General features: G+C 46.3%; 4 protein-coding genes across 4 annotated transcripts; 2 read left to right on the forward strand and 2 right to left on the reverse strand.

The window, feature by feature from the left end:
* Positions 1–226: 226 nt before the first annotated feature.
* On the reverse strand, positions 227–1,603 carry LOC120420383 (zinc finger protein 311-like). Its single transcript, XM_039583397.1, has 4 exons — positions 1,355–1,603; positions 678–1,289; positions 445–617; positions 227–375 (listed from the first exon to the last, which is right to left on the reverse strand). Exons 1-4 carry the CDS (start codon positions 1,487–1,489, stop codon positions 324–326), a joined length of 972 nt encoding a protein of 323 aa, XP_039439331.1. The 5' UTR covers positions 1,490–1,603; the 3' UTR covers positions 227–323.
* Positions 1,604–3,663: 2,060 nt separating this feature from the next.
* Positions 3,664–5,136, forward strand: LOC120420380 (zinc finger protein 665-like). The gene is made up of 4 exons (XM_039583394.2): positions 3,664–3,902; positions 3,965–4,660; positions 4,722–4,894; positions 4,961–5,136. Exons 1-4 carry the CDS (start codon positions 3,768–3,770, stop codon positions 4,998–5,000), a joined length of 1,044 nt encoding a protein of 347 aa, XP_039439328.1. The 5' UTR covers positions 3,664–3,767; the 3' UTR covers positions 5,001–5,136.
* Positions 5,137–8,018: 2,882 nt separating this feature from the next.
* Positions 8,019–9,237, reverse strand: LOC120420382 (zinc finger protein 572-like). Its single transcript, XM_039583396.2, has 4 exons — positions 9,015–9,237; positions 8,770–8,951; positions 8,232–8,712; positions 8,019–8,156 (listed from the first exon to the last, which is right to left on the reverse strand). Exons 1-4 carry the CDS (start codon positions 9,150–9,152, stop codon positions 8,067–8,069), a joined length of 891 nt encoding a protein of 296 aa, XP_039439330.1. The 5' UTR covers positions 9,153–9,237; the 3' UTR covers positions 8,019–8,066.
* A 210-nt stretch (positions 9,238–9,447) lies between these two features.
* Positions 9,448–10,717, forward strand: LOC120420384 (zinc finger protein 90-like). Its single transcript, XM_039583398.2, has 4 exons — positions 9,448–9,640; positions 9,704–9,885; positions 9,943–10,441; positions 10,509–10,717. The coding sequence occupies exons 1-4, from the start codon at positions 9,503–9,505 to the stop codon at positions 10,608–10,610; spliced, it is 921 nt and encodes a 306-aa protein (XP_039439332.1). The 5' UTR covers positions 9,448–9,502; the 3' UTR covers positions 10,611–10,717.
* The last annotated feature ends 200 nt before the right edge of the window (positions 10,718–10,917 follow it).

Below are 10,917 nucleotides of genomic sequence, written 5' to 3' on the forward strand. Positions count from 1 at the left end.
TCAATTTTTAAATTTGTGTTTTATTTTATTTCAGCATTTGATTTTTTAAAATATTTTAATCTTTTCGTTTTTTTTTTCTCCCAAGAACCCTGTGCACGCACCGTCGCTCAAACCATGATATATATTCATTTTGTCGAAATTTATTTTTCAAATTTTGTGTCGGTTTAGTATTATTCAACAAATTCCAATCTCGATAGCGAAGTTTGACAAATCAAAATCTATCAACTTAAGATATAAACAGAGAATTCATTTGATATTTCAGTCGCGTCGCTTATCTAGAATTGCGGTAAGTTTGACAAATTCTTGCAAAGCGGTCGTAATCTCTACTTATCCGAAGAACGGTGAACCAATCTCAAGTGCTTATTCAAGTACTCGCTGAAATGAAAAGAAAAACAGATTAGATAAAATTTTCCCAAAGACTTCCTCTCCAATTCAAAGTGTTACCGCGTGAAGTACGCTTTTCCGCAGGTGTCGCACGGGAACTTCCGCTCGCGATGGATGGCGCGCATGTGTGAAAAAATCAGATTCCGGTGCTTGAACACGCAGTGGCAAACGTTGCAGTGGAACCGCTGGTCCTCCTCGCTGCGGTGATAGGTGCCGGAACCGCTGTGAATTTGCTGAAAAGTTTTTCTGGTAGTTTAGTTTCAACGATTTATTTGCAATTTATGAATCTTCACCTTGTGCCTGTAGAGATTTGTCGGGGAGGAAAATCGTTGGCCACACTCCGTGCACTCGTAGGGCTTCTCTCCCGTGTGCGAGTTGGCGTGATATTTCAGCAGAAATCGCTTCGGGAACGTCTTGTTACAGATTCCACAAACGTGCTTGCCAACCGTCGCGTGAAGTTGCTTGTGCTGGCGGAGATTATGCACCAAGAGCCCACACTTGGAGCACTTCTGCCTCCCGTCCACCTCGATCTGCTGGTCAAGCTCGTTCTTGATCGATTGTTCAATTTTGACCGCCAACAGCTCCATCGAAGTGTTGGCCACGTGTGATTCCTCCGACAGGCGTTTCTTGATCACGCGTTTGATGTCATCCTTCCGGTCTTCGTTGACCGATTGGCGCCGAAGTTTGTCATCATTTTTCAAGCGATCCAAGACGGGACTCTTGGCCGGAACAACGGCTCCGTTGGCCACAACCTTGCCGGGGACCTTTGGCTGCTCGTGCTGCCGGAACTTTGGTCCAAACAGTCGGTCCACTTTCTGACAACTCCGCAAGAAACTGTTGCAAATGACGATCTTTGCCTGGCACTGCTGACAAATTAGGGCCGGAAGACCGTCAATGTTGTAGACCTGCAAATAAAAAACAATCCTCCTCAACCATTCTCAACGTCCCCAGAACCCCCCTGGGAACCTACCTCTACCGTAGTGCAGTCGTAAATCTTCTCGGCCAAATCGGGTATTTCGCCGCCAAAAATCGGGAACATCTCGCCCTGGTTGGTGAGACACAACCGGCACAGGCGCTGCCTTTCGGAAAGCAACCCGTTGGACATCACGAAATCGGTCTTGGCGCCTGGATTCCTGCGATTCTACGTAACTCGGCCTTCCAAAAGCTGCGGCAGCGACCTTCGGCAACGATGACGCCCACGCGGGAAACCGTAAAAACTGCTTACATACACTCATATCTCAAATCACTCAGCTTTTGTTTTTATTGGACTTTTGTTGCTCAGGATTGGGTAGGTCTCGTTTAAGTGATTTTAACGTAGATTTGGGTGAATGAAATACCCGATTGGTATTTAGAGTTATAGAGTTATCTACGTGCGCATGTATTGCGTGTATGTATACGAAAAAGATTGAGGTTAAATTTTGTACCCGTCAGCAAAACAAATGGGGTGCTAGTGTGCGTGAGCTCGGGCTTAGATAACTCTATCCCAACCAATAAGACATTAGGATTTTTACGACATAGAAGTCTTTGCAATCGGGTCTCTCAATTTTGACAAGTAAATATTTCGAGGCACTCACCAACCGTCGACGCATCTTTTGAAGGATCTTTACATCAGACATACATTGTTCGTTTGCTGTAGATTCGTGTTTAAATGTTGAAATTTAGCATAAATTAATATAAGTTGTAAAATTCCAAACTTCAGCCATGTGCCACAATTTCCACTTTAGGGCCTATACGCACCTCCCAAGAAATGGCTTTACGAACAGCAGAACAAAGGAGAGGAAACGATTTCTGCCCATTTGGATTTTTTACCGGTTCCTTCCGAAGTGCGTAGACCGCTATATGTAAGGTACGCACTTCGGAAGTAATCGGTCAAGAAAAATTTCAAATGGGCAGCAGCGGTAGCGAAAGCAAGTCAGATAAATATTTTGTACGATCTGCAGCTGTAGCTGCAGCCTGTACGAGGTTTGATTCAACAAAGTGTTTAAACTCAAACTTGATTCATCTCAACTCGACAAAAGTATTTCCTGCAATGAAAACGTTACTTAATCCACCTTAAGGTGGTTGGTGCCTTCCTCGCATTCATGTTGTATTTTAGGTGGTATTTACAAATTGATTTAAGAGTTTTTTTTAAATTTTTTTTTCATTTGTTTTTTTTTAATTATTGATTTTACTTGAACAGCAATTTTCAATTCTTTTTTTTTTACAAACTCTTCAAAATAAAGATGAAAAGTCTCATGAGTAATATATTTCAGTAAAAAGGTCTTAGGGGACCCCAAAACGAACAGAATAAGGCGGATCCGGCCAAAATCGGTACGGCCAGTTCTGAGATAATCGTGTGGAAAAAAAATCATGTCTACACACATCCCCACAGACATTTGTTCAGAATTTGATTCTGAGTCGATACGTGAAGGTATATCTAGGAGTCGTATTTAAGAAGTTCATTTTTCGAGTGATTTTATAGCCTTGCCTCAGTGAGGTGAGGATGGCAAAAATGGTTTGTCGTTTCCCATTGATTCAACAAAAAATGATTTTTTGCAATTCCGTCGTGAAACTACTTACTTTTCCTGTCATTCTTGAACGACGAAATAGCCTACTTTTCTGTACCAAAAATAACAGAATCGAATAGTAACACTTTTCAAAACAAATGCTGAAAAGTTCTACTTTTCAGCACTCAAATGGGTGCTGAAAAGTTGAACTTTTCAGCACTTATTTTGAAAAGTAACACTTTTCAACATTTTTTTGATTTAAACGATTTATTGACAAAATACATGAAAATTTGACATAAAATTTCACTCAGTGTGTGTTTTTTGGAATTGCAAAAAAAGTTGTATGGAACTAGTTGCAAAACTTGATTTTTTCAGCACTCTTCGTATTTATCCAACTCGGTGAACCTCGTTGGATAAATGTACGACTCGTGCTGAAAAAATCCTCTTTTTGCAACTTGTTGCATAAACTTCTATATTTGACTTACTAAAGATAAAATCCAGATGTGCGTGTTTAAAAACAAGTTAACCCTAACAAACGATATAACCCAGTCACGACGTTCTAGCAGTATTCTAACAGAGTTCTTACAGAGCTGGATATTCTTACAGCATTCTAGCAGAAATGTTCCACCCGTGGTTCCACCGTTCTAGCAGGATTCTGACAGAACCAGCTCTGCTAGAATATTTCGTGAGTGGGAATGTGTAAAATTTACCCTTTTTCAATCTGTCATTTGGATTTGTGCGAAGCGAAATAGTTCAGAGTGCACTTGTTTTTTTTTTCGAGAAGTTTGGCTTTGTTTACAAATCGGCAACACTGTCCACCAGTGATTCATCTTCCGCGTGGGCGTTTCATGTTTTGGACTTGTTTTCTGGGAGTTCGCCATCAAAATCGGTTCCGCGATGGTCAACGGATTGACGTCCGGCAAGCAGCGTCTGTGCCGATTGTGCGCGACCGCCCAGTTCGAGCTGTGTCCGATCTTCGGCGATGGTACAGCCGATCTAGCCGAAAAGATCTACGACTGCACAACGGTAGAGGTAGGTTCCTTACTCTGTGGTCTGCCGGGGACTGTTTCTAGTTACTTTCTTTCTTTTTGCAGATCAGCAACGCGGACGCCCTGATTTGCCAACAATGCCGGTCCAAAATCATTATTAATCATCATTTCATCGTGAGTTGCCAGAACGCGAACCGGAAGTTCCACCGGGTGTTTGGTGCGCTGGTCCGGCAGCACATCCGGATGAGCGTTGATGGTTTCAGCGCTAGATCTGTGACGCAGGACGTTAGGCGGGTCGGTGGCGGTGACAAGCAGTTGGCTTTACCGAAGGCGGTCCCTACCAAGAGTGTGGCTAACAAAGCCGTTCCGGCGAAGCACTACCTTTTGCAGCGTTTGACAAATGATGACCAACTCCGGCGGCGCCATTCGATCAACGAGGACCGAATAGTTAAGCCGAAACGAGAGGTCAAGAGGCGCCTTTCGGAAGAATCGCACATTTCGATTGCCTCGATTGAGCTTGCGGCGGCCAAAATTGAGGAAGCGCTGTCAACCGACATTGTCCCGAAGACCGAGGCCGGCCGCCAAAAGTGCCCAAAGTGTGGACAGTTGGTGCTGAATCTGCAGAAGCACCTGGATCTCCACTCGACCATTACCAAGTATCTTTGCGAAATCTGCAACAAATCGTTGACCAAGCGCTGTAATTTGAAGTATCACATGAACTTGCACACGGGAGAAAAACCGTACCGGTGCCGTGCGTGTGGCCTAAGGTTTACCTGTCCGTCTAAACTCTGGGCCCACCGGGTGGGTTACTGGTACATACTCGGAGAGGTGGAAGTTTATTTTATATTTCCCTGAATTTCAGAAACTCAACCGCGAATGTGGCAAAATCCATAAACGCTCCAAAAGCTATCGATACAGCTGCAACGGGTGCACCAGCGTGTTCAAGCACCGGCAGCTGATCGAGGAGCACATGCGCACCAACCATCCCGATCGGAAGCATCCGTGCGAAACTTGCGGAAGGGCTTACTTCACTCGGTAAGTGGAATGGATAGAAAGCCAGTAAGACGCGTTGATCTGATTCGATTCTCTTCTCAATAACAGGAAGCAGTTGAGCCAGCACAATTATAAAGTCCACGGATAGATCAATTAAATGGGCGGAAGCAAAGAAACCGAAGCTTGGTGAACGCATTTTGAGTTGGACTGATTGCCCCCTGAATTACCTGATATAATTTCACAAAAATAATGTGGTTTCGATATTTCTGGCACAATAAAAAAGTTGGAATTGTTGTTTATTGTTGTTTATTTGTTTAACACCAACAGGCACCCATGCCCAAATGGTGTGCTTAAAACTAAGGACATGTACACAAATTACCTACTTTTTGATTGCAAATTTGATTTTAAATCGAAAAATTATATTGAAAAATGTTTGCGACCAATATTTCTATTTTTTTTAAATCAGTATCGAACTGTGGCGGTAACCATACCGGTAATTACCGCGGATGCGTCGCGCGAAAGTCCTACCTCGAGGAGCAGGAAAAGAGGAAGAAGAAAGCAGCAGCATCCCACCCTTCTCAACGAAGTACGAGCGCAGCCGTTCCTGCAGCTGGGCAGCGTACGGTTCCAGCGGACAACCCAACGATCCCTCCTGGATGGGGGCGTTCATTTGCCAGCGTGGTCGCTGCCGGTAGCTGCGATGCGGCCCAGCAAGGAGTCACCGGGGAAGATCTCTTTACCCTGCCGGAGTTCTTTGCTCTCGCGGGGGAGATGATGACGCGGTTTCGGAGCTGCCGTAACAAGGCGGAGCAATTTCTGGCCCTCGGAGAGCTGATGATCAAGCACATCTATAATTGATATTATTTTTGTCTGTGATCTAGTTTTAAGCATTCTCTCTATCTATCCTTTTCCCATTGCACTTTCTGTAAGTTTTTTGAAAACTTTTTCTTACTCTTGTCTATTCCATAGTTATAAGTAATAATTTTTCGATTAAATTACGATGTAAATCACATCTGAAAGGAACACCAAAACTCTGTTGTGTACCTAAATGAACTCATTGTAAATTGATTATTCACAAATAAAACCGAATTGAATTGAAAATTAATTTCATAATTGTTCAAATGGGCACAGCCCTGCAGTTCAACATCACTTACACACAGAGAGAAATGACAGCCCTACCACCTGTCAAAAACATAGCTTAATAAATATCATTCTTAACGTTGACTCGAAACGACACGCACGTCTTTTCTTTCGCTCTCCCTCTGTGAGGCTCCCGCAAGACTCCCAAGAGGTTATGGGCCCAGGCCGAGCCCCCGAGCGGAATTGAGGTTAGAATTTCGGTGGTGATCGTTTTTCGCGGAAAGTTTGAACGTAGAATCGCGTGGAGGCAAAGTTTTTTGCTCGTGAAAAGTGTTGCTAGAGATCGCGATGGAGTTTGCACGGATTGAAAAGCTCGGTAGTTCGAACTACAAGGATTGGGCGTTTGAAGTGAAGGCTTTTTTGCGACGCGAGAAACTGTGGAAATACGTGGATCCGGGAGAAGCCCCAAATCCGGTGTCGGATGCGTGGACGGCTGGAGACGAAAAGGCCCTTACCACGATCCAGTTGCTGGTGGAGAAAAACCAACGTTCTGTCATCGAAGATAAGCTGACGGCGAAGGAGACGTGGGATGCACTCAAGGGGCATCACAGCAAACTGTCTCTTGAGCAGAAGGTCACCACCATCATCCAGATCGCCAACCAGAGCTTCCAGGACGGCGACAACATGGAGACGTACATCGGGGAGTTCGAGAAGTTGTACGGCCGGCTGGACAATGCTGGAATAAAGATGGATGAGTGCGTCAAGGTGGCGCTGATGCTGCGTGGACTTCCGTCAACTTTCCGGCCGTTGATCATGGCACTCGGTGCGCGCGACGAGAAGGACCTTAAGCTCGCTTTGGTTAAGGAGAAGTTGATCGACGAAGCGGCTAACTACAAGTCAACTTGCGAAGCGGAGGAGAAGGCGCTGAAGGTGCGTGTCGCTCGCCGGAAAGTGTTGATTTGTTACCACTGCGGCAAACCGGGCCATCGGAAGGTAGATTGTGAGGAATATTCAACGGAAGATGAGGAAGAGGACAGAGGGAAGAAGCACACACAGAAGGCTTTGAAGGCAACCGAAACCAGATCTGATGTAGAAATCACTCTTCTTGTGGCCAGCGGAGGAATCGACTCCAAGTCGTGGATTGTCGATTCAGGTGCATCATCACACATGACAAGTGATAGGAATGCGTTTGTAAGATTTGACGGAAGTGTGCGTTCAGTGATAACAACTGCTGACGGTCGAAAATTGCGCACCGCAGGCATCGGAGATTGTCCGATCGAGAGCATCGATGATCGTGGGAAAACGGTGAATATTACGCTGACCGATGTGATGTTTGTGCCGGAGCTGCAAGGAAGTTTGATCTCAGTCGGAAAGCTGTCGACCAAAGGAGTTATGACGACCTTCAACGGTGGAACTTGTGAGCTGACGTACGGCGATAGGGTGATTGCTAGCGCGGCAAGAATCAGCGGTCTGTATCGGCTCGGTAAGATCAGAGGCAGGCGCGATGTTTGTGCAGGGCAGAAGCATCGGCTGCCGTTCAGCAACCAGAAGCAGAGCCCAAGAAGATCAGCAGGATCGACCGCTTCGATGAAACGGTTGGATTCTCCGCCCGAGGAGGTGCTTGTACGGTTGAGTGGTTCGAAGTAATAAGTGTTTTTTTTTGGCGAGGATCTCAGAAATCAGTGACGATTTAGGAGGAGATAAATGATAAATGATGTTGTAGGAGAAAATGTTCGGGGGAAGTCCGGTGCAGTAGGAACGTGAGGTCATGTTGAAGAATTCAATCGAACGACAGTACAGTACAGTTTTTTTTTAAGTTAAGGGAAGTGTAGTGAAGTTGAGGAGGAGTGTTCAAATGGGCACAGCCCTGCAGTTCAACATCACTTACACACAGAGAGAAATGACAGCCCTACCACCTGTCAAAAACATAGCTTAATAAATATCATTCTTAACGTTGACTCGAAACGACACGCACGTCTTTTCTTTCGCTCTCCCTCTGTGAGGCTCCCGCAAGACTCCCAAGAATAATAAAAGATTTTATTACGAAAGTTTTGTGCAAAGTTCTTCACCTTTTATTTTCGAAAAATTATATTTTTCCATTCTACAGGTAATTCTGGATGCAACTGGACTCCGTTCAGTGCGTCAGCATGTGCTTCCACATCACCCTCTTGTGGGTGAAGCCCGCCTGGCACACAGTGCAGTGGTATCGTTCTTGGTGGGATTTCTGAAATAAAAAAAAATCGGTCGTAAAATTAAATAAGCACAAATTTAAAACTCCCAGCGCCCAGTGTTGACTTACCACGTGATCAAACAGCGATGTTGCGTAGCTGTAGCTTTTGTCGCATAGCTTGCACTTGTACGGGCGGATGCCATTGTGCGAGTTCATGTGGCAGCTGAAAATCGATTGATGCTTGAAGGTCTTTCCGCAGATTCCGCATTCCAGCTTCGCTGCTTTCTTGTGAACGTTAGCGATGTGATTATTCAGGTGAATCACGCGCACACCACAGGTTGGGCACTTTTGCTTCCGGTTGTCCTCGTCGACACCGTGCCTAACCTTGACCATCGCCTTATCATGCTGCGAAGAGTCCGAAAGGCGCCGCTTCTTGGACGATTTCTTGGGTTTGGACTTGTGGTCGACCGAGTGGTGACGATGTGCGGCCTTGTCATCGTTCTTCAAGCGTCGCAGAAGGTCGTGTTTGGGGGAAATCGCTGCAACCGTTTTGGTTGGGACTTTGGCGGATGTGCCGGAATCGTCCGCGGTAAGTTCTCCGATTCCGGAGCTGAAAAGAGAGGGAATTTTCAGCGTTGAAGGAGCGTTTACTACTCGGACGGCTAACCTGGATGAATCAACGCTCAAGCGTGGAACTTTGACGTCCTGCCGAACCGGCGGCGTTCCCAGCGCCAGCTTCTGGATCTTCCAATCGGATACGCGGCACTGCAGGACGAACTGATGGCTGACCAGAACCTGCGAGCGGCACAGATCACAGATCAAAGACGGCATCCCGTTGATGTCGGCAAGCTTGAAGGATCAAATCGGGTTAAACAGATTCCAACGGACAACGCCAACAACGTTGCCACCTACCTCGAGGGCCGTAATGTCGTAAATCTTTTCCGCCAAATCTGTGATTTCACCGCCGAAAATCCGATCAAGTTGCCCCTTGCTTGTGAGGCACAGCCTACAAAAGCGGGTCGATTCGGCCGATCGAATCTTTGGGGACATTTTGCCAGAACGATCCGGAACCAACAACGTAAACAGAAATACGTTCGTCCTTGACCGCCGCCAAAACACAAAAGGATCGAGCAGAGTTGCCAAATCGAAGTTGTTGAGAAACTGCTCGAATAAGGTACACACTGAAAGAAGTTTCATTAAACTTTTTGAAAATCACGAACCGAAAGAATCAAATCTGAGGAATCTACTTCCAACGTGTAGATTTTTCGAGAAGTTTCCCAAAATGTACGATTTGGCAACCCTACTCTGTTCGATCTTTTGTGTTTTGGCGGTCAGTCAAGGACGAACGTGGAAGGACTACTGTTAATCGTTGCTGATTCCGGATCGTTTCAGTATTTAAAATGGCCCAAATGATTCCATCGGCCAGGTCGACCCATGTTTGTATGCTGTGCCTCACCGATGAGGGGCCACTTCATCCAATTTTCGGCGGCGGAATCGCAGATCTGGCCGAAAAGATCTACGACATTTCGTCGCTCGAGGTAGGTGGCATCCTTGGTGGCGTTGTCCCTTGAAATCTGGTTAACCGGTTTTAATCTATCTAGCTGGCAGACATCACCGGGATTCCGTCCTTGATCTGTGAACTTTGCCGCTCGCAGGTCCTGGTCAGTCATCAGTTCGTCCTCCAGTGCCGCGTATCGGTCTGGAGGTTTCGGAAGCTGGTGGTGGCGGCGCCGCCGGTTCGGCAGGACGTCAAAGTTCCACGGTTGAGCATTGATTCATCCAGGTTAGCCGTCAGAGTAGTAAACACTCCTTCAAAGCTGCAAATTCCCTCTCTTTTCAGCTCCGGAATCGGAGAACTTACCGCGGACGATTCCGGCACATCCGCCAAGGTCCCAACCAAACCCGTTGCACAACACGACCTCCTGCGACGCTTGAAGCACGATGACAAGGCGGCACGTCGTCACTCGGTCGACCAAGTCCGCAAAACCGATTCCCCAAAGAAGCCACCCAAGCAGCGACGCCTTTCGGACTCGTCGCAGCACAACCCGCTGGAGGTGACGATCAAAACCGAACCCAAAGACGACGACGACGATCGCGAGGGCAAGGACAACCGCAAGAAGCAGTGCACCAAATGTGGCCGGCGCGTGATCCACCTGGGCAAGCACATGAACGTGGTCCACGCGGCCGTTCAGAAGCACGCGTGCGAGCTTTGCGGAAGGAGCTTTTGCCGGCCCCGCTCGTTGACGGACCACCTGAACACCCACAACGGGCTGCAGCCGTACGGTTGCGAGCAGTGCGGTAAACGGTACAGCAATCGGGGCTCCCTGTATCAACACGAGGTGAGTAAACTGTAGCGAATCGAACTCGAACTCCCAATTAATCCCATGATTCTGTTGTTTCCTCCAGAGAACGCACGAAATCAAGTACCATTGCGAGTTGTGCAATGAAGGGTTTACCCACAAGGGTTTGTTGAAGCTGCACATGACAACACATGCTGATAGTAAGTAGTAACTTGCGGGTTTCACTACGGCTTCGATATATTTTTGTCAAGTTTGATGTTCCCTTGACGTTGTTCCTGTTTAATTCTTGTTCATGATTGAAATATCATTACTTTGTTAGTTGTATCCGAAAAGTGCAGTCATTAAAATAAAGTACATTAGTACAAAGTTGTTTTAAGAGCGAGTTTTTCACCAATGTGTAACAGGTCGTATCGAGGTGCTCCGATTTGGATGAAACTTTCAGCGTTTGTTTGTCTATACATGAGATAAACTCATGCCAAATATGAGCCCTCTACGACATAGGGAAGTGGGGTAAA

Source organism: Culex pipiens, chromosome 2 (assembly GCF_016801865.2).
Source record: "Culex pipiens pallens isolate TS chromosome 2, TS_CPP_V2, whole genome shotgun sequence".
In the NCBI taxonomy this organism is placed as follows: Eukaryota; Metazoa; Arthropoda; class Insecta; order Diptera; family Culicidae; genus Culex; species Culex pipiens.

Bases quoted from the DNA above. Each gene is read 5' to 3' on its own strand.
- LOC120420383 (XM_039583397.1), bottom strand. From the start codon at position 1,489: ATGTCCAACGGGTTGCTTTCCGAAAGGCAGCGCCTGTGCCGGTTGTGT. The intron at 1,290-1,354 runs GTAGGTTCCCAG...TTTTATTTGCAG, and splicing joins ACGACTGCACTACGGTAGAG to GTCTACAACATTGACGGTCT. The intron at 618-677 runs GTGAAGATTCAT...AAAACTTTTCAG, and splicing joins CAAATCTCTACAGGCACAAG to CAAATTCACAGCGGTTCCGG.
- LOC120420380 (XM_039583394.2), top strand. From the start codon at position 3,768: ATGGTCAACGGATTGACGTCCGGCAAGCAGCGTCTGTGCCGATTGTGC. The intron at 4,661-4,721 runs GTGGGTTACTGG...CCTGAATTTCAG, and splicing joins CTAAACTCTGGGCCCACCGG to AAACTCAACCGCGAATGTGG. The intron at 4,895-4,960 runs GTAAGTGGAATG...TCTCAATAACAG, and splicing joins GGAAGGGCTTACTTCACTCG to GAAGCAGTTGAGCCAGCACA.
- LOC120420382 (XM_039583396.2), bottom strand. From the start codon at position 9,152: ATGTCCCCAAAGATTCGATCGGCCGAATCGACCCGCTTTTGTAGGCTG. The intron at 8,952-9,014 runs GTAGGTGGCAAC...TGATCCTTCAAG, and splicing joins ACGACATTACGGCCCTCGAG to CTTGCCGACATCAACGGGAT. The intron at 8,157-8,231 runs GTAAGTCAACAC...TTTTTATTTCAG, and splicing joins CATCGCTGTTTGATCACGTG to AAATCCCACCAAGAACGATA.
- LOC120420384 (XM_039583398.2), top strand. From the start codon at position 9,503: ATGGCCCAAATGATTCCATCGGCCAGGTCGACCCATGTTTGTATGCTG. The intron at 9,886-9,942 runs GTTAGCCGTCAG...CTCTCTTTTCAG, and splicing joins TTGAGCATTGATTCATCCAG to CTCCGGAATCGGAGAACTTA. The intron at 10,442-10,508 runs GTGAGTAAACTG...TGTTTCCTCCAG, and splicing joins GCTCCCTGTATCAACACGAG to AGAACGCACGAAATCAAGTA.